This window comes from Felis catus, chromosome B3, assembly GCF_018350175.1.
Source record: "Felis catus isolate Fca126 chromosome B3, F.catus_Fca126_mat1.0, whole genome shotgun sequence".
Taxonomy (NCBI): Eukaryota; Metazoa; Chordata; class Mammalia; order Carnivora; family Felidae; genus Felis; species Felis catus.
This window is the reverse complement of record NC_058373.1, coordinates 113,468,980-113,489,586: the sequence shown is the minus strand read 5'-3', so window position 1 is coordinate 113,489,586 and position 20,607 is coordinate 113,468,980. Positions and strand designations below refer to the sequence as shown.

Here is a 20,607-nt window from a genome sequence, read left to right as displayed (position 1 = left end):
TAGAAGCCTGAACACCTGGTATTCTAGGTGTGTCACAGGTGGCTAATACCAAAAGTAAATGGGTTGACAGATGTACTCACCATATCTGCAATCTCACCTTCTCCTCTTGCCTCTTCTCTTCCCAATGACACTCCTCAGTTCAACAGGCGTCATCATTGTCGCCGCTGTGGCCGGCTAGTGTGCAGTGCCTGCTCCACTAAGAAAATGCGGGTGGAAGGCTGCAGAGAGAGCCCTACTCGCGTGTGTGACCAGTGCTATAGTTACTACAACAAAGAGTGAGTGTCCTGCAGTGGGGCCGCTACATCCATTGACCTCTGCACCACCACCCCCCCATCCCTCCTCCCCCCCCCCTCCCCCCCCCCCCGTCCTTACACTCCTTAAAGTCTCATTGTGGAGAGCATCTCAAATCTGGAACAGTTAGAGCAAGTTTTAATTTAGCATTCATGCTGAAATGTCATTAACTCTACAGTGAAATGTTTGACTTTGGTCAGAGAAACTTCTAAGAGGAAGTAGGGGTGAGAGGAAGCAGAACTCAAGACTCTTACATGATGTTCTTCCTCATATCAGGACACATGGTTCCTGTCTGAGGCCAGTAGCTTCACCAATTTTTCAACCACTCTTGCTTCCGCTGGTTTCAGTTGGACTCAAAGGCACATATTCACACCTGTTGAATGTTTGGGCATCACTTCCATCATTTCTAATCCAGCTAGTCAACCTGGCTTGTTACCCACAACTAGGACAGCCCCCACACCTCCCTACACACAGTTTACCTAATGACAGAAACTGCTTATACCTCTGACAAGACAGATTGAGACTGTTTGCTGGCTTACTGTTGCTCAGTTTTTTTCACTTCTTCTAGCAGCAAAGGAGGGTGAAACTAAGACTCCTAGGCCATCTGGGAATATGAGCCAAAGAAACTCCTCAAAAGCAAGTTACTCATGTTTTGCTTATGCACTTAAATTGATTTTATATTCTGCTCAACAGAATTATTGCATTTAAGATGAACACTTTTTGTCATCATTTACCATGATGATTACTGGTCTCCTAGGAAGGAAGACATACCATGCTTATATTGCCAGTTCTGTGATGCTGACATACCGCTTGCCTCCCTCGGAGTAGAGGACAAGACAAATATCCATATACCATATTGCTGAGATTAGAAATGAGCAGTAAATTGATGGGGATTCTCTCACTCAACAATTACTCAGCAATAATCACTGTGTCCTCAAGGGGGCCCCATGTTAGTGGGGAGACCTTAACAAACAGACCACAAGGTCATTGGATGAGTGTAGTGGTAGAGACACACAGCTTAGCCTGATGGTGAGAAGATTTCTTAAAGGTATAGCACCTGATCTGAGCCTCTTAAGTATGAGAAATTAGTAGGTAAAGAAGCCAAAACGGCATGCCCAGAAGTGGGAGTGACAACTGCAAAGGTAGCAACAGGAGAATATGTGGATTGTTTGAGAAAGTATAAATAGGCTTGAGCAGTGGCTCCTCGTACAGGTGATAGACTTGACCTCTGACTTGTGGCATCAGGACTTAGTGCTTGGTGGTGCTAACTGAAATTGACCAGAGCCAGTGGCAGAGTGGAGAGGACTTTTATGGGTTGAGCACAAGTCGTGGGTGGCAGGAGTTGGTCTCAAGAGATAACCAGGCTAGGTCATAAGGACTGAAACTGCAAATGTGGAATACTTTTACCCTGAAGAGCTATGGAAGAATTTTAAGCACAAGCATAACATGACCAGATTTGCATTTTTGAAAGCTTGCTGTAGCTGCAAAATAGAGAGTAGGTTGACAGAGTCAAGGACACCAACTGGGAAGCCATTGGAAAGGTTCTGGCAATAAATGCTGAGGACCCTTTCTGAGGCAGGGATGGAGGGAGAGATGGGGACATTTAAAGAGGTATTTAAGAGATGGAAGGGACAGAAAATGATGAGTGAGTGGCTGTGACAGGTGAGGGACAGAAAGGAGTTTGGTTGGTTCCCTGATATATTTTACTTGGATAATGGTATAAATGTCAATGCTCTATACCAAATTCAAAACCGAAGAGAAGGAATTCAGGCATTTCATTTTTCTGTTTCCAGTGTGCCAGAGGAGAATCCAGAACAACCAGAAGGTAAGGTTGAATCATATTCCTGTGACTCCTTGTTTATATGTTCAAGTTGGCTCTTTCTTCTTTCTTCAGTGTTTCAACTGCAACTGATACCCTTAATGGCAACTCAATACAACTTGTTGGCCAAGGAATAAAGAAAATTATTGGCATTTCTATCAAGCTGTTTCCCTTAAAATTTACCATCATATTAACCTACCATATTTGGCCATTAGCTTCCAGCACTCAGAAGGCCAGCACCCAAAGAATTTGATCCTAACTTTGAATAGGTTATTTCTTTTTTTTTCTCCTGGATTTCCCCTTCACCACCATCTTACCTCTGAATGCTACCTCCTTCCCCCAATGCAATCACTATTAATAGTTTGGTTTATATCCTTCCACAGAAGTTAGTTTTTAGGGTAGCCAATGACTCAGCCCTCCATTTGAGAAAGATACACATTTCACAGTTTCTTGTGTGAAGCAATGGGTTGTATGACAAACACTGTAACACTCGTCCGGGATCTTCCCTGGGGAAGAAAGTTTGAGATACCTAGTAAGATCTTCTAAAGAAGATAAAGGGGACCAAGGAGAGACAGAGACCCTCAGATAGGCAGGGATCTGCATGTAGCTCATGCCAGTTTTCTGGCGGGGCTGCCCTGCACTGCTGGTCAGTTACTGACACACAGATGGCACTTCTCTTCTCAGCACCACCCAGCTCCAAGAGTGAAAGCCCTCCATACTCAGCTGTGGTGAGAGTCCCCAAAGCAGCTGAGGTGGAATGGATTTTGGATCTGAATGAGGAGGAAAATGAGCTGATGCGGAGTGAATTCTACTATGAGCAGGTGATGGCAATAAATGTGATGGTCATTTGAGTTTTTTTCTAACATATAATTATGGCAACAAATGCCAGAGATAGGTGAACACGACCTGGCCGTCACTTACAGCATAATAATATGGAAGCTAAGACAAGTAAACCAACTGAGGCAGGAAATGGAGAGCATCTTGGAAACGAGAGATCAGTAAAGGCTTCATGGAAGAAGTAGCATTTAAGATGATCCTTAGAAGAGTAGTAGGAGTGTGACGAGCAGAAATTTGGGCGTTTTAAGGAGAGTGAGGATAGGGGAAGGGCAAAGAGTGCAAAACTAGAACATCTGAGCAAAGGTACAGTGTCAAAAATTGCAGGGCATGGTTAGGGGACTGGAAATGGTTTAATTGGAAAGAACATAGGGCGTTAACAGAGAGGTAGTAAAAGGCAGGATTGAAAAGAGCTATTTATGGATAAGGCCTTGAGTTCTGCAGTAGGGAATATGTACCTGGAAGGCACCAGGGACCGTGCAAGGTTTTGGAGTGTGCTTTTGGAATATTAATTCAGCAACAATGGGTCTATGCTTGAAACAGAGACTTCTCCAGCAAGGCGACTTCCATAGTCCTTGCCAGTAATAAGGAAGATCTGCACTAGTGAGAAAATGGAGGGAATGTGTGGACATCCCCAAGAAGTAGGTAACACATGAACACAGTATTCCCGGTATGGGAACGAAACCTAGCAGGCAGAGCTTTAGCAATGCTACTTAGAACACCTGCAATTTGTTGAGTTTCATTCCTACTTTGCTGTGGAAGTTGGCTCCTTCCTCCAGTGTAGTTCAAGCCTGGCGAAATAGGAAGAATAATTCCTGCCATCCAGCTACCTTTGAAGAATGCTTTGGTCCCGAAGCTCACTATGTGTTTCTCTCTTCTCCCACCCTGGCCAGTCCCCCAGTGCCTCCTTGTGCATTGCCATCTTGAATCTGCACCGGGACAGCACTGCGTGTGGCCACCAGCTAATTGAGCACTGCTGCAAGCTGTCCCAGGGCCTCACCAACCCAGAGGTGGATGCAGGGCTACTCACAGACATCATGAAGCAGCTTCTTTTCAGCGCCAAGATGATGTTCGTCAAGGCTGGCCGGAGCCAGGACCTCGCTCTCTGTGACAGGTAAATGGGAGTGAGTCTCTGTTCTTTTACGTGGGTATCATTTCTATCTGGTGGCTTTTTCTGGCCCCACTATGAGTTCTCACCTCACCTTCCTCTCTCATAAGACCCACTAAAATGTTTTGCTTCTCAGTTTGATATTGGTGAAATGCTGCTACCAGATCACAAGGGTAGATCTTCCCTACCCTTCTTTTTCCCTGGGTGGATCCTCAAAGCAGAGTGTTCTGTAGCACTACCCCATCGGAAGGAAAGTAAACGCTTTGGTTAATCTGTAATTAAAATCAATTTGGGGAAGCACCTTTAGTTTCTGTGGAACTGTCTGGCTTTAAAAGAAAATGTACTCTCCCTAAATGTCCAATGCTTAGCCTTGGCCAGAACTCTACCCTAGTCTTGACCAAATCCAGACTATTGCCTCAGAAGTTCTGGGTAACAGATCTATAAAGCACACTGGGGGCTAGTCTATCCCTGTGTTACAGGTAGGAATCTGCATCATAAAGTAGAAATATCTATAGAAAAGGTAAGACTAGGCCCCAGATCCCTATACAACCTGCTCTGCCTCCATTCATTAACTTGACAGTGAAAACTCCCAGTTCCCAGCTTATCTGAGATGTGTGACTCATGTTGTGTGTTCCCAACACTCAGTCCTAGCCAGATATGGGAGCAGAGAGCATAATTTTCTTTGAAGTGTAAGTGCCTCAGGCCCTTACTCAGTTTTCACCTGCAAATTCCCAAGATGGAGAGCCAGTGCAGTGAATCTCATCTCTACTACTTCCTAGCTCTGTAACCTTGGAGAAGTCTGTTAACTGCTCTGAGTCTCAGTTTCCTCTTCTATAATATGGGGGGTGTTAATAATACTTACAGGGCAGTTATGAAGATAGAATGAGAGTGAAGGGCTAAGAATAGAGCCTTTGTACTCCAAAAATGCTAGTGTTATTATTTTCATTAACAAAACCAGGGGACATGTGGGTGGCTCAGTTGGTTAAGCATCCAACTCTTGATTTTGGCTCAGGTCATGATTTCACGGTTCGTGACTTCAAGCCCCACTGTCGAACTCTATGCTGACAGTACAGAGCTTGTGTGGGATTCTCTCTCTCCCTCTCTCTCTGCCTCTCCCTTGCTCACGTACATCCGCACAGGCAGTCATGCGCACGCACACATTGCCGTGTGCTCTGTCTCTCAAAATCAATAAAGAAACTTTAAAAAAAAATTTATAAAGGAGGGCCTGGGTGGCTCAGTTTGTTAAGTATCTGACTTCGGCTCAGGTCATGATCACAGTTTGTGAGTTCAAGCCCTGCTACGGGCTCTGTGCTGACAGCTCAGAGCCTAGATCCTGCTTCAGATTCTGTGTGTGTGTGTGTGTGTGTGTGTGTGTGTGTGTGTGTGTGTGTGTCTCTCACTCACACTCTGTCTCTCAAGAGTAAATAAAACATTAAAAAAATTTTTTTTCAAATAACAAACAAGATTGAGAAAGACAGGAGGAGGTGTAACAGAAAGTGGAAGGAAGTATAAAGGAAGTATAAAGGAGTTAATTTCACTGTTTCATACTAAGAGACAGTAGAGTCTATATCATTTTTCAAGTTAATAAATGAAGAAATAAGTATATGTTAAGTAAAGTTTTTTAAATACCATGAAAAGAACCAAAAATCTACCTATTTACCAGAAATAGAGAAGTGAAAAGAACAAAAACCACTCCATATAGCAGAAAGTAGAAGTTAAGGCAAAAATAAAAATATATCTAAATATACGTCAAATGTCAGTAATGGAAATGAAGTAAAGTCTTATTAAAAGAAAAAAGTATTCAGATTGGGGGGAAAAAACAAATTTAACATCAAGTCCTATACTTCTTTCAAAATCTAATATAAGTGGAGGAAATATTCACTTTAGGCTATAGACAGCAGAAATTAAGAAGATGCTAAAAAAAAGAGGGGGGCGTTGGGAGGAGCGCCAGGGTGGCTCAGTCAGTTAAATGTCCAACTGAGATCAAGCCTTGAGTCAGGCTTTACACTGACAGCTCAGAGCCTGCTTGGGATTCTCTCCCTCACCCTCTCTGTACCCCTCCCCTACTTGTGCTTTCTTTCTCTCGCTCTCTTTAAAAATGCATAAACCTAAAAAAAAAAAAAAAAAAAAAAAAGCAGGGCACCTGGGTGACTCAGTCAGGTGAGCATCCAACTCTTGATTTCAGCTTAGGTCATGATCCCAGGGTCACACTGAGCATGGAGCCTGCTTAAGATTCTCTCTCTCTCTCTCTCTCTCTCTCTCTCTCTCTCTCTCTCACCTCCTCTGCCCCTCCCTTGCTGAAGTGCATGCACACAAGCACTCGCTCGCTCTCTTTCTCTCTCTAAAATAAAAAAATGAAATTTTAAAAAGGAAGTGTTTCCTTCGGTAAGATTCTCAACCCCAGATGCTGTGCGCTTCTCTTTACAATGTACAACAATTGCTTTACATTATACGTTTGTAGTTTATAGATTCAGACATGCCCATTCTAGATGATTTCTTCCTTCCTGCAGTTTTCATCTCTCACGTGTATTTAGAACTCCTGGTTTGCACAGTATTTTTCCACTGTTTTTAACTCATACCTCCTTCTGAGAGACATTTAAATAAATAAATAAATATTTAAAAACAAAACTCACATTACCTGTTACTACACGTTTGTTTTTTTAATTTTTTTTACACATTTTTTTAAATTTTGTTTTTAAGTCTATTCATTTTTGAGAGATAGAGACAGAGCATGAGGAGGGGAGGGGCAGAAAGAGAGGGAAACACAGAATCAGAAGCAGGCTGTAGGATCCACGCTGTCAGCACAGAGTCCGACACGGGGCTCGAACTCATGAACTGTAAGATTATGACCTGAGCCGAAGTCGGAGGCTTAACCGACTGAGCCATCCAGGCGCCCCTTACCTGTTATGACAAATGTACAATACATTATGATACCAATTTTGTTTTTACACCATGTACTCTCCCTTACCCCAATCCCAGTAAGTTGAGAATGAATAATGTCCTGAATCCCTTTCCAGGGAAATTGATGGACAAGTAAGGATCCATGGAACTTTTTTCTAGACTTCTAAACAATTACATATAATTGTATATAACATATGTTACATAATATATATATATATACACACATATATATAGTGTAATATATATTGCATAATATATACAATTATATTCAAGAACTTTGAGTGTAGGACTGTTTCAGGAGCACTGTACAAAATGACCCAGTTCTCTGGGCTCTCTGTCACCATAAGGTTTTTACAATCACCAGGTATCAGGAGTAAGATCAAAGATGGCAGTGCTAATGGGCTGTAGCACGGGGTCATCCTAAGCATGGAAAGAAGATGTCAAGTCAAGGACCAGGTTGCCCTTTCCCAGCAGCATCTCCAAGGAAAGTAGTGACGTGGCTTCTGTACTGACCAGAAATACAGGCCAGGCCATTGATAGTCTCTGTGCTTTCTCCCTAGCACGCAGTTCTAAAGAACCAAAAAGCAAGTGGGCAATTTATGAATCTCCTAGTTGTAAACATCCCTACTCTGAGTATTAATATCTGGTATTTAATGATTACCTTCAAAATTCTAGACTCAATGCTAAGCCCTTTTACTTGGGCTATTTCATTCTATTCTTAAAATTATCAGGGGTGCCTGGGTGGCGCAGTCGGTTAAGCGTCCGACTTCAGCCAGATCACGATCTCGCGGTCCGTGAGTTCGAGCCCCGCGTCAGGCTCTGGGCTGATGGCTCAGAGCCTGGAGCCTGTTTCTGATTCTGTGTCTCCCTCTCTCTCTGCCCCTCCCCCGTTCATGCTCTGTCTCTCTCTGTCCCAAAAATAAACGTTAAAAAAAAAAATTATCTTATATCCATTTTACAAATGAGTAAACTGAGGTAGAGAAGAGTTAACTGACTTGCCCAAGGTCATAGAGCTGCTAAGTGAGTTGAGATTCAGAGAGTCTGACTCCAGAGCCTTCTCTCATAGTGTCTGTGTACCTCTCAATTCTCATTACCACATTTCGCACTGGAATTGAAATAGAAAACATTAAAGCAGCAACTATTCTTAGTAAGACTCGGTAGAGCCTCATTGCCTTGCCTCTTTCCTCCCTGTAGCTACATCAGCAAGGTAGATGTGCTGAATATCTTAGTTGCTGCTTCATATCGCCACGTGCCATCTCTGGATCAGATCTTGCAGCCGGCTGCAGTAACCAGGCTAAGGAACCAGCTTTTGGAAGCTGAGTACTACCAACTGGGTGTTGAGGTGAGGCCAAGACAAAACTTACCTCTACCCAATTGTAATGACTTGCCTTTGCCTGGCCTTGCAAACAGGTATTGTCATCTCTCAGTTGTCCTTGGCCGTAGGGAAGTATCTAGAGCATGACAAGTTTGCCAGTTGGGAGTAATGGCAGGTGGGATGATGGGGAAGGAAGATGATTGGCAACAATGGGAAAGAATTGGTCTTTGGGACTTTCACTGGATTTAGGTGCCTCTCACTAAAAGGAGCAGTTTTTCCTCCAGATCTCCACAAAGACTGGCCTTGATCCCACTGGAGCGTGGCATGCTTGGGGCATGGCCTGCCTCAAAGCCGGGAACCTCACTGCTGCACGGGAGAAGTTCAGTCGCTGTCTGAAGCCCCCTTTTGACCTCAATCAGCTGAGTCATGGCTCAAGACTGGTACAAGATGTGGTTGAGTACCTGGAGTCCACAGTGAGGCCACTCCTGTCCTTGGTAAGAAGACAGCAGATGGAGAGTCGGTTCAGGGAGGAAAGCTCAGGAGCAGTAATGACCTGGGGAAAGAATCAGTGTCCACTCAGCTTATAGTGGCAGTCCCGGCTCAGAGCTGCCAGATTTAGATTTTATTCTTTCCATTTTACATAATTGGGTAAGTAACTCTATATGGTTAGATAAGTAATACAAAGTCCATTTAAAAAAAAGCAAACTACAGAAAAGTATTTTTTAAATGATAAAAATTATACATAATCCCTTACCCAGACTTAAGTAATATCTAGATTTTGGTGAATTTTCTGTGTTATGTTTTTGAATGAAATTGGTGTTATAAACACAGTGTTATAGTATGATGGAGAATTGTAAAACTGTATTGTAAGGTTGTTTCCACATTACTAAATGCTCTTTGAAAGCAATATTTTCAGAGGCTGCTGAGAATTTACTGAGTTTTATTTTTCTTTTGCACTCTCCTTTCCTGTCAGCAAGATGATGATTATTTTGCTACCTTGAAAGAACTGGAAACTACCCTTCGGACCCAGAGCCTCTCTCTGGAGGTGATTCCTGAAGGGAAAATCATGAACAACACCTACTACCAAGAATGCCTCTTCTACCTGCATAACTATAGCACCAACCTGGCCATCATCAGCTTCTACATGAGGCACAGCTGCCTACGGGAAGCGTTACTCCACCTCCTCAACAAGGTGGGACTCACAGACCCAGCTCTCAAAGAGCAGTGCCCACTCTGCCCACCTGGGTTGGCCCACTCAGTTTTAAGGGGAGTGATAACCCACCTGAAACTTAACCCAGTGCTGAGCTATAAGATCATCTCTGGCAGAGTCAGGTAAAAATGGAAAGTTCTATCCATTTAGATTATGATTTGATACATGTGCAACAAGTCTTAACCTGGATCCTGGATTACCCCTGTGATTGGCAATGACAAATTTCATTCCTTCTCCCAAAACATACAGCAGAATCAAATAGTAGTTGACAGCATGGTCTCTAGAATGAGATAGTTGGTATAAGTGGTGTGACCTTGATCAAACTTGTCTACCTCTCTGTTTCCACACACCTCCCACCTGCCGTGGGACTATGTCCCACTGCTAACTCAGCTGCTGGTCTAGTCAGAGTTGTTACAAGGGCCAGGAAACACCCATGATCCTATATTTGGGCCCCAAATATCTAATGGGAGGAGAGTGTGCTCTCCTTTTTTCCCTCTGACATCCTCTGTCCTCCTCCCACAAGAGGTGAGGGCACCACCGAAGTGCATTATTTCTTTGGAGCCATTGTTAAGCAAAGTCAGAACTGTTTCCCCTGACCCTTTGGTATTCACTTTTTTACAAGAATGTTCCAAGAATATTTTCGGAGGACTTGGCTGATTTGGACCAAATTTCATAGGAAAATATAGGAGTTCAATACTTCAGTTTCAATCTGCCACCCTAATTCAAAATGGCAGCCAGAGAAAGTTTACAAATGGACACATCTTCTAGGGTTGCTCCAGGTGAAGTCTACTGTTCACAGTCATGGTGACCATACCCCTTTCACTACAGGACAGTGAAAGGGAAATGTTTTCACTACTGCCTTAGCTACTATTTCTTAGCTACTAACCAGGTTTCAGGAATAAATTAAGAATTATTTTATTTAGGGTTTAATTGCTAAATTTTTCCTTTTCCTCAGTTTCCAAATGAGTTTTGAGATAAAGCTACTTTTCCTAAACACAAATTGAGAGTGGAAATCAACCAGTTCTGTTTCTTCTGTTGACTAGTTCAGAGAGTTAATCTGCTTACTTACTTATCTTGGTATAAGCTGACAACAGCATTACCCTGCTTTACATTTGTCAGAGCTAGGAAAGAGCCTTCTTTTTATGTCCTATAATCATATTTACCCTTGAACCAAAATATCTTAATTCTCAAGCAGATAGGGAACAACAGAAAAACACATTGTGAAAACTACAGCTGACTGGCTAGAGCTGGAAGGTGTTCTGTTGCTGGTCTCGTTCCCTGCCCTTTTCACCCCTTTACCTGCCACACTGCCCAAGAGTGAGCTTTCTAAATCGGAATACATGCTATTTATGTTATTCATAGTTCATGTTATTCGCCTCTCTGAAAGGCCCTCAGGAGATCCCTGTGGCCATAAGATGAAGTCCACATTCCTTGGCACACATACAGGACCCACCCAGATCAGGCCCCCTGATTTCTCCAGTTTGTTTTCACAAGTTCTAGATATGCCCTACATTCCAGGCTTATGAAATTATTTACCTTACACTTTCTTACCTCTGTGAATCTGCATGTGCTGTACCCCCTACCTAGAATAGAATACCCTGCGCCTCTTTGTTTTCTTGGAAGACTCCTGTTTATCCTATCAGACCCTCTCTGTTGAGCCTCCATAGAACACACAAGCAACGTCAGTCCCCACTTCCTACACACCACCACTGTATCTAGAGTACAGCTCTGTTACTGTGTTGATCCCACCGCATTGCAGCTGCTTCTTTACAACTGTGTCATCCCTTCTGGATCATGGAAGCTTAGGTTTTACCTCTCTGTGTCTTCAGATGCCTGGCCTAGTGCCAGTTATGAATGAATGAGTAGATGAATAGATTAAATAGAAGCTCTTAAGGTATTGCTCTTCTGAGAAATTCCCATTCCTATGGAGCTGATCCTCCTGCTTTTTAAAGTCCGTCCTAAAACTTTTAAATTAGGTCTGGGTTTCTCAGTTAGGAACAGCCAGAATCAGAAAAGAAGTCCTCACCCACTGTGGATGTCCTCAAAGCTCAGAACTCTTCCAGTTCTAAACAGCTTGTACCCAGTGCTGCAAGGCCAACATGGTTATACTACTGTGAGTTTATTGCCATTCTTTACTCTCCATTAGTTATTCACAGTTTAAAGTCTAAATGCCCAGATGATTTTTTTTCTATGACTATAGAATGCGGATTTATGACACAGGGTCTCTGAACCACAGATGAGCTTCAGAAGGGAAGGGATTAGTATATGTGTGCACTTTCCTGAGGAGTTGATCCATAATGTTTATCTTTTACTCTTTCATCCAAGAAATATTTGTTAAATAGCCAAGGACTATTCTGGGCATTGTGGGAAAAAAACAGACAAAAATATCTGCCCTCATAAAACTTACATTATAGCAGTGAGACGGACAATAAACAAGGTAAATAAAATCTGTAGTATAGGTGATGAGTAAAAAGAAAAATAAAGCAGGGCAGGGGCAGGGATGGGTGGGGCAGTTTTAGAAAGGATGCCCAGGGAGGGTGACACTCAGTAAAGGCCCGAAGGAGGTGGGGAGTGAGCCGTGCAGATTATGGAGAAAGCGTAGTCTAGGCAGAGTGAGTAGCAAATGCAAGGGCCAGGGTGGCTCGAGCAGAGTGAGCTGGGGAAAGCATAGGAGCAGATAAGGTCAGAAAGGCAACAAGGGCCCAGTCATACAGGGACCATATATGGCCTTGTGGACATTGTGAGGGTTTGGGCTTTGTCCTGAGTGAGGAAGACCACTGGAAGATTTTGAGCAGAGGAGTAACATGATGTCACTTATGTTTTAACAAAACCATTCAGGTTGATTGGTTGGCATTAGACAAAAAAGAGGCAGGAGCAGAAAGTGATAGACCAGGGAGGAAGCTATTTCAATAATCCAGGCAAGTGATAATGATGCCTTGGCCAGGGTGGTCAGATAGAGGCAGATTCTGTATGTATTTTGATGGTAGATTCAATAGAATTTGCTAGTGAATTTTGTACTGGGGAGGGGAGAGAAGATCTGACTGAATTTTAATCTGAACATCTAGAAGAATAAAACTGCCATCGGAGAAAGGGAAAACTACAGAAAGAAGAGATTTGGAAGAAACAACCAGGAGTGAAGTTCTAGATGTATTAAGTCTACTAGATACCTGAGAAGACATTTTGAGTAGGCAATTGGATATTTTAGACATACACTTCTGGAGTTCAGGAGGAATGAACAGGATGGAAATAGGGATCTAGGCACAATCACCAAATAGTTTTAAAGCCATGAGACTGTATGAAATCACCAAAAGAGTGAGTATAGAAAGAAAAGAGAATAGCTTCCTCCTAAGCCCTGAGGAAATTAAGAGGAATCAGCAAAGGAGATTGAGAAGAAGTAGCCAGAGAAGTAGAAACAAAACCTGGAAAGGGTAATGTCCTAGAAGCCAAATAAAGAAAATCTGGCCAAAAAAAGAAAAGGAGGAGGAAGCCATCAGCTATATCAAAAGCCATCAGCTATCCACCTGATAGGTGGAAAACAAGGGCACAGAATTTTAGATTTAACAATTTAGAGACCATTGGTGACCTTGGGGGCAGTTTTAGTGAGGTGGTGGGTGCAAAAGCTTGATAAGAATGGGTTGAAGAGACAATCACAGGAGAGAAATTGGAGACTGAGAGCGTAGATGACTTTGTCAGGGAGCTTTCTGTTCAGGAAAGGAGAGAAGGGGAGCAGTCATCAGAGTGGGGTTCTCAAAGGAATCTGTGACTCGTAAAATGTTAAGAAGCACCACTGTAGAAGGAAGCTGAAGGTGTGTGAGTGGAAGGAAATCCAGAGTGGATCCCAGAGAGTGCCAGAACCAGGCTCAATACTTGACTTTTTGCCTTGCCCTGCTGCAGGAGAGTCCTCCAGAAGTCTTCATAGAAGGCATTTTCCAGCCAAGCTATAAAAGTGGGAAGCTACACACTTTGGAAAACTTGCTAGAATCCATTGATCCAACCTTAGAGAGCTGGGGAAAGTACTTGATAGCTGCCTGCCAACATTTACAGAAGAAGAACTACTACCACATTCTATATGAGCTACAGCAGTTTATGAAGGTAATAGCCCCTTCCTGCCCTCTACATCTGTTGATGACAACCTGCCAATGGAGAGACTGTGCAAGATGAGGGAACAAGACTGTCATCTGGTCCCTGACTTCACTATTTGACCAACCCTAGAGCAAATCCATGTTGCTCTCTAGCATTGTTGAATAATGTTGGGATTTCCATTCTCATCCCAAAGAGACAAATCGTAACCTTGTCAGTAATGGCATTCTTTAGAGTTCAAGGAATGTGAAGGTAAAAAAGAGGTCTGTGGCAATTTCGAAACACACATGAGGCATGAATGCAGAATTCATAAGGAATAATAAATAAGTGTTTTTAGAGAAGGTGCATGAAGGGAGAGGTAACAAGGTTCTCCCAATCTGTCCCAGGGTTGCAAACACTAAATCACAGAGAAATTGAACCATTCAAAGCCAAAGTGAGACCAAAGCCAAGCTGAATGGAAAAGCAAAAGTATCCTTTTTGAAGATCTCTTCTGTGGTGGAATAAAGTCCTTCCCAGGAGCTCAGCCAGTCAGTTCACTTTAGAATCCCTTGGGCTTAGGAGTAACTGATACAAAATAGTTGTTCAACCCATGCTGGCGACTAGGCTTTATGGATGGGAATCAAGTCAGAATTTTCCTAACAGCCCCACCTTCCTATATCCCTGATCTCACTTGGTCTGAATATTCATTTCCCTCTTATAGGACCAAGTCCGGGCCGCCATGACCTGTATCCGGTTCTTCAGTCACAAAGCAAAGACTTACACAGAACTGGGAGAGAAACTCTCGTGGTTGCTTAAGGCCAAGGACCACCTGAAGATCTACCTCCAAGACACCTCTCGCAGCACCAGAAGGAAGAAAACCACCTTCTTCCAAAAGAAGATGACTGCAGCTGATGTGTCCAGGTAGACCATGGCTCAGGGAACCATGAGGGTGGGCAGAACGGCTAGAAAGGAGTGTCTGTTGGCGATGAAGCTGCTCTTGTCCATTCCTAAACCCTTGAAAGAGAACCACTCATCTAAAGGGGATCATTCCTGAGTGACAGTGTGCAGTACAAGCACGCAAAGCCTACAGAGGAGCTCATAGAAGAGAGTGAGGGAAGTACTGGGATGAGACTACATGCCAAATGCCTTCCAGTAGGCAGGCAGAAGAGGTCCTCAAGGTGTTGGCCTGGCCCATCTCCATCTTCCTCGCACACTCCTCCCTTCTCCCTTGCTGAGTGATAGCCACATTGGCCTCCTGGGGGCTCCTTTGCACACCAAGCCCTTCCCTCCTCTCAGTTTTTATACTTACTTACCCATTACACTCCCTCTGCTTACAACACAACATCCAAAGTAAATGCTGCACCCTGCCTTCATTGCCTTCATAGGCCCAGTCGCTAGATATTTTGTGTGTTTGTTCATTATTCATCTCTCCTCTCGCCTATGAAGTCTGTGAGGGCAGGGTTCATGTCTCTCTTGAGCTCTGTTGTTATCAGTGGCACATGGTGCTTCCTAAATATTTACTGATGCAGGGACTGGACTTTGTCCAGTTCCACGGAGCAGCAGTTAGTCTGTACAGGGCACCAGACCACCCTATCTTGTCTTGTAACTGATCAGAGGGTATTTTGGATTTCTTCTCTCTCCATATCATTTCTTTCACCTTTTCCATTGCCATCTTATCATGATTTCTCAGTCACCCAGCCCTAGTCCCTCCTGAAGCCCCTCGTGAGGCTATACTATGTGTCTCCTGTCACCATAGGCACATGAACACACTTCAGCTGCAGATGGAAGTGACCAGGTTCTTACATCGGTGTGAAAGTGCTGGGACCTCTCAAATCACCACCTTGCCTCTGCCAACCCTCTTTGGAAATAACCACATGAAAATGGATGTTGCCTGCAAGGTACCTACGAATGTTTCAGACCTCTCACAGACTATTCTCTTTCAGAAGCTTATCACAATTGTCATCATCTAGTTGTATTTCAGTTGTTTGTTTGATGGCTGCCTTCCCACTAAGACATGAGCCACAGAAGGCTGGAGATCAAATCCATTTTGATTACTCTTGTATCCCTAGTGCCTGGTGCTTGGTAGAGTCTCAACAAATATTTGTTGAATAAATGAGGCCCCTTATTCTTGATAGAGGGGCTACTCCAGTAATTATTGCTTCTTTATACACACTTCCCTCTCCTTTTCAGGTCATGCTAGGAGGGAAAAATGTGGAAGATGGTTTTGGAATTGCATTCCGTGTTCTGCAGGTATGTCTTGAATCACTCAAGACTTATTCTGAGAGCAGTCAGCACCTGACCACAGTTCCATGAGAGATTGTTCTTCAGAAAACTTTTATCCCAAGATAAAGCAGATTTACATATACGTCATGAATGTAGTTGAGGTGGTTACCACAGAGCAGAGTCACATTCAAGATTCTAGGACACATTGCCAAAAGCCAAGTAACCAAGGACAGATTCATCAAAAGCTATCAGGTCTAGAACAGCTCCTCACAGCTGTTCCCCTGCGCAGCCCCAGCTTGTGCTCTGAAGGGAGCATGGCTGAAGGATGTGGCAGGTGGGGGGAGATGGTCCTGTGCAACAGGAAGAGCCGCAGACAGCAAGGACTGCCCCTCCACACTCCATCTGCCCAGGTGCTGGCTCAAGGAGTACCTTTCCTGTTGTTTGTGGTGAGAAGACACAGGTGCAGCTGCGGCGCTCGAGAGAGTCTGGGGCAGGCACTGAAACCACAGGGGCAGAGTTTCTACAGACCACCCCCACCACACAGTTTCATGCAGACACCCTAAGGACCGTCACTCTCTGGGGTGGGAGGAGCACACTGTGTGTCTCAAGGATCAGTGGCTTCATGAATGATCGGACCGGTTCCTTTCTTTTCCACATATTTCAGTGTTGGAAAAGTCTCTGCACATGCAGCTACCCCTGGCGGGCAGGCAGGGCTGCAGCTCCTCCCAGACTCTGGTGAGGATTTTCCTAGACCACGACCTGACTTAAAGGGTTTATCTGGTAGTTTCCAGCAAATCAGTCCTTTGGTGAACTGGTCTGTTTCCAAACACTGAGGCATCTCTCGATAGAGCACCAAGTGTCCACGGCAGCAAATACTAACCCCCAACATCCCTTTCCTAAGAGAAAGGTGGCTTATTAGAGAAAGAACGAACTGGGAAATTGGATTAGAATGTTTTCAGAAAGTGGCAGGCAGCAAGTTAAATATACTATTTTAGATATCAAGGTTATGATTTTTATAGTTGTTTCTAAATGTCTGCCTAATTCCAAAGAGGAACTTTTTGCTTGTTTTTGTTTGTTTGTTTGTTACGTGATTTTTTTTTTTGTCATGACTACGATCAGTATGGCTTTCTACACCAAGCATAGTGGGAGCTTTTTAAATATTGCCTTCCTTCCCCTTGCTGATGTCCTCTGCTACCCTAAGGCCATCATTCCGTGTTCTGTTCTAGGACTTCCAGCTGGATGCTGCAGCGACCTACTGCAGAGCTGCCCGGCAGCTGGTGGAGAGGGAGAAATACAGTGAAATCCAACAGCTGCTCAAGTGTGTCAGTGAGTCAGGCATGGCGGCCAAAAGTGATGGGGACACCATCCTCCTCAACTGCTTGGAAGCATTCAAGAGAATTCCACCCCAGGTGCGCTCGCTTCTATACCTCTTTGCCCCTCTATCTGTTTCAGTGTCTTCATATCCCTTTCTTTATTTTTCTGTTCCCCGTAATGTACTCATAATGTACTGAAACTCTGTAAGATCCCTTCATGTTTCTGACTCCTCTGTAATGGCCTCACCCTAATCAGCCCTTCCCTGGAATAGTGGCCTCACCCTAATCAGCCTTTCCCTGAAAAGAAAATTCTTGATATTCTCTATACCTGGAAGGTGTCCCTCAATATCTATTGTCTAATATTTGCAACACCTGGAAATGTCTGTGGACGACCAATTTGAGCTTCTCCCTGTGATTGTAGAGGAGGTCAGGGTGAGTCTGTAGATGGCCTTTGAAGCATGTTGCCTATGAAATTGCCCCCCTCTGGCTTCTTTGTGGAGTTAACAAAGCCACATCCATTCATGAAGGCCAAGAACAGGCCTTTTGGGAGCTGTTCTTTCTCCTCAAATTCCCCAGCTTAGTGTTATCCCTAGCTTTCCTTTGGTGCCCTAATAGCAGAAGTTGAGTTTAAGGGATGCCTGGCTGCCTCAGCCAGTGGAGCACGCGACTCTTGATCTTGAGGATGTAAGAAGTTCAAGCCTTACATTGGGTGTAGAGATTACTTACAAAATGAAATCTTAAAAAAAAAAAAAGAAGAAGAAGAAGTAGTAGAGTTTAACAAGAATCAGAATGACCAGGCTAAGACTGGATTGAGCCTCAGCTCCCATGCTGGGGACTCTTCTTCCTCTCACAACTGCTATTTCTGTTCTGCACAGGAGCTGGAGGTCCTGATCCAGGCAATACACAGTGATGACAACAAGGTGAGCAGAATTTTCTCCAAACCTGGTGTTGCTCCTGAATAGCACCTTTTCACCTTTGTCCCTTGCTCCCCACAAAACCTGTACCTCAGCTTCTTTGTTATCCAGAGATAGAGCTGAGGCCCAGATGGAGGTGCAGAAGGGAGAAAACTGAGGGAGAACGCACATTGATTCTGTGGGCCTTTCCTTCCCATTTCTTTATCCCCAAGACAAACATGTCCTAGGCTACTGTTGAATCTCCATTTTATATGCAGAGCTTTTCTGAGAGAGTCCTAGGAAATCCTTCATATCAGTCTTCAGGTTGACTGAATGAGGTTCTCAAAGTGGGCAGACATTTATTTATCCTGGAGGGAAAAGGGTACCCTGTACAGTAAGAAGGACACCCCACCCAACCCTTGACCAACAGATATCCACTAGTGTCTCCTTCTCCAGAACAGGCCATTTCCCTGAGGTCAGTGATCTCTTCCCTGTTGAGTAGGAAATCAGTGCTTTTGCAAGGAGTGCCAACCAGCATAGAAGTGCTCCCAACTACTCCTATTTGTGCCTAACTACAGGCTAATCTAATCCGTCTGCCATCCAGAGGAAGTCCCACAGGCCAGGAGAGGCATAGGAAAACCAAGCCAGACTGCCCTGGCCACTAGCAGTGGGAAAATCTGGCAGCTGAGTCCCTTGTGAAGAAAACTAATGTCAGGCACATGGCTTTTTTTTCCTTTAATTTTTTTAAATGTTTATTTTTGAGAGAGAGAGAGAGAGAGAGAGAGACAGACAGACAGACAGACAGACAGACAAAGTTTGAGTGGGGGAGGGGCAGAGACAGAGACACAGAATCCTAAGCAGGCTAAAACACATGGCTCAAACTCACTAGTCATGAGACCTCAGCTGAATGTCCAACCGACTGAGCCACCCATGCACCCCTCAGGCACATGGCTTCTTATACAACCACAGAACTGCTTCCCATGGCAGTTTTGCTAGTCCCTGTACTGAATTTACCAGGCCTTCTTCAGCTGAGGGATTAGGAAGACTACGTTCTTAGCATTTCTTCATTTATGCATGCAACATCCAGATGACCTCATATAGGATAGGATTCTGATATTCTGAATTGTGGAGAATTACTATTTCAGAATCATAATGAGAATCCAGCAGCCAGGCCAGATACCCCGGTTCCCTGATCCCCAGACTGCAGACCTTTTCCAAGCCTTCAGTGAGCCTCCCCCTCAGCAGGACAGAGGCTTTGCCCTGGGAAAGACATGCATTAAAATCTAGGCAGTTGTTCTTTTTCAGGGTTTTTTTTTTTTTTCTTAGCACTTATTCTAATGCACTTAAGTGATCTTAGGCTAAGGTCTTGGCAAAAACCAGCCTTATTCAGTTCCTATTCCAGACTGTCTGGCAAAAATGCCCTCTTCCTATAGGTATGAATGTTGCCTGACAACTTATGATACTGTGTTTAACATACATAGGTGCTAAGTAGAGCCAAAGGCCTGGGTGAGAGTGAACATCATGGGGTAGCAGGTAGATACCCAAACAGCAGGACTTGATCATGATCACTTGTGAGCCTAGAGAATATTGGACATCTTCTAGCTTTAGCAAATTATCTATAGCTGAGCTTCAGATAGAAAGATAGAAAGACTTCAGTGACCGAGACAAAAAAGATGGAAGGTGAAATATGAAGAGAGAAGAGTCCCCTCCAACCACCAAGAGGGACTGTTACAGCAAAAAGTCAGCTGTTAGTAAAAGCTGAGGCAACTCGTTAGGGCCTTGCTATTGGCTGGCATAGCACACTGGCAAACCAGGGATGTGCTGGTGAGCTCGGGGCCTGGGAAGGTGTGGGCTCTAGTCTCCATTAAGCTGGGGATTTGTGAGATGGAGGGTCTCCAGAGTGCAGGAGAGACTACCCCTCACACCTGAAATTGAGACGCTTCTGATCCAAACAGCAAAAGTCAAGTCAGTGTGAGATTATCCCTTAATTAGCCCTTTCCTAACTCTGTGTGTGTGTGTGTGTGTGTGTGTGTGTGTGTGTGTGTGTGTGTGTGTGTTTGTGTGTGTGTGTGTGTATACGGGTTCATCCCTGAACTTCCTATTACAAGATTTTAAATTCAGCAGGTTGAAACCAAAAAAATAGTGAAGGAAGAATCTTTGTGCCCATCGTTAAGAGAGAGATATGATGGCTCATTCATTCATTCATTCAATCATTCACTTAATGCATGTTTATTGAACACCTGCCAATGCCAGGCCATGTGCTAGGCACCAGGAGTACAAGAAGTAGAAAAGGCAGACACTATTCCTGGCCTCATGGGGCTTACAATCTAGTCAAGGAAACAGACATCAGATAATCACCCAAACAACTATCAAATCATAACTTGTCAATGACAGTGCTGACCCAGTGCTGACGCTGAAGCTAGCAGGAAGCTGGAGAGCCCAGGATAGTGAGGAGGAGGGCCTCAGAAGGAAGAGACAGAGACCAGATTCTGCCTGCCTGCCTGCTTTTCTTCTTTTTGAAATTTTTAGGTTACTTGTAATAATTATAAAATAACAGTGTAATAGGTTAACATCCGGAATATTTAAAGAGTTGCTACGATGTAATGAAAGACAAGAACCCAATCTTTAATTTGGTAGGTGA

At 43.9% G+C, this 20,607-nt stretch overlaps 1 protein-coding gene across 6 annotated transcripts in view; it reads left to right on the top strand.

Moving 5' to 3' along the window:
• Positions 1-20,607, top strand: part of ZFYVE26 (zinc finger FYVE-type containing 26) — an 89,538-nt gene that overhangs the window by 46,712 nt on the left and 22,219 nt on the right. For all 6 annotated transcript variants that reach the window (XM_019833183.3, XM_045060109.1, XM_045060110.1 and 3 more), the window contains 13 exons: positions 139-275; positions 2,085-2,116; positions 2,795-2,931; positions 3,838-4,058; positions 8,148-8,295; positions 8,553-8,762; positions 9,242-9,460; positions 13,373-13,570; positions 14,259-14,458; positions 15,294-15,435; positions 15,728-15,787; positions 16,987-17,169; positions 17,949-17,993. In XM_019833183.3, coding sequence (XP_019688742.3) covers positions 139-275; positions 2,085-2,116; positions 2,795-2,931; positions 3,838-4,058; positions 8,148-8,295; positions 8,553-8,762; positions 9,242-9,460; positions 13,373-13,570; positions 14,259-14,458; positions 15,294-15,435; positions 15,728-15,787; positions 16,987-17,169; positions 17,949-17,993 — 1,932 coding nt within the window. The remainder of the gene's footprint in view (positions 1-138; positions 276-2,084; positions 2,117-2,794; positions 2,932-3,837; positions 4,059-8,147; positions 8,296-8,552; positions 8,763-9,241; positions 9,461-13,372; positions 13,571-14,258; positions 14,459-15,293; positions 15,436-15,727; positions 15,788-16,986; positions 17,170-17,948; positions 17,994-20,607) is intronic.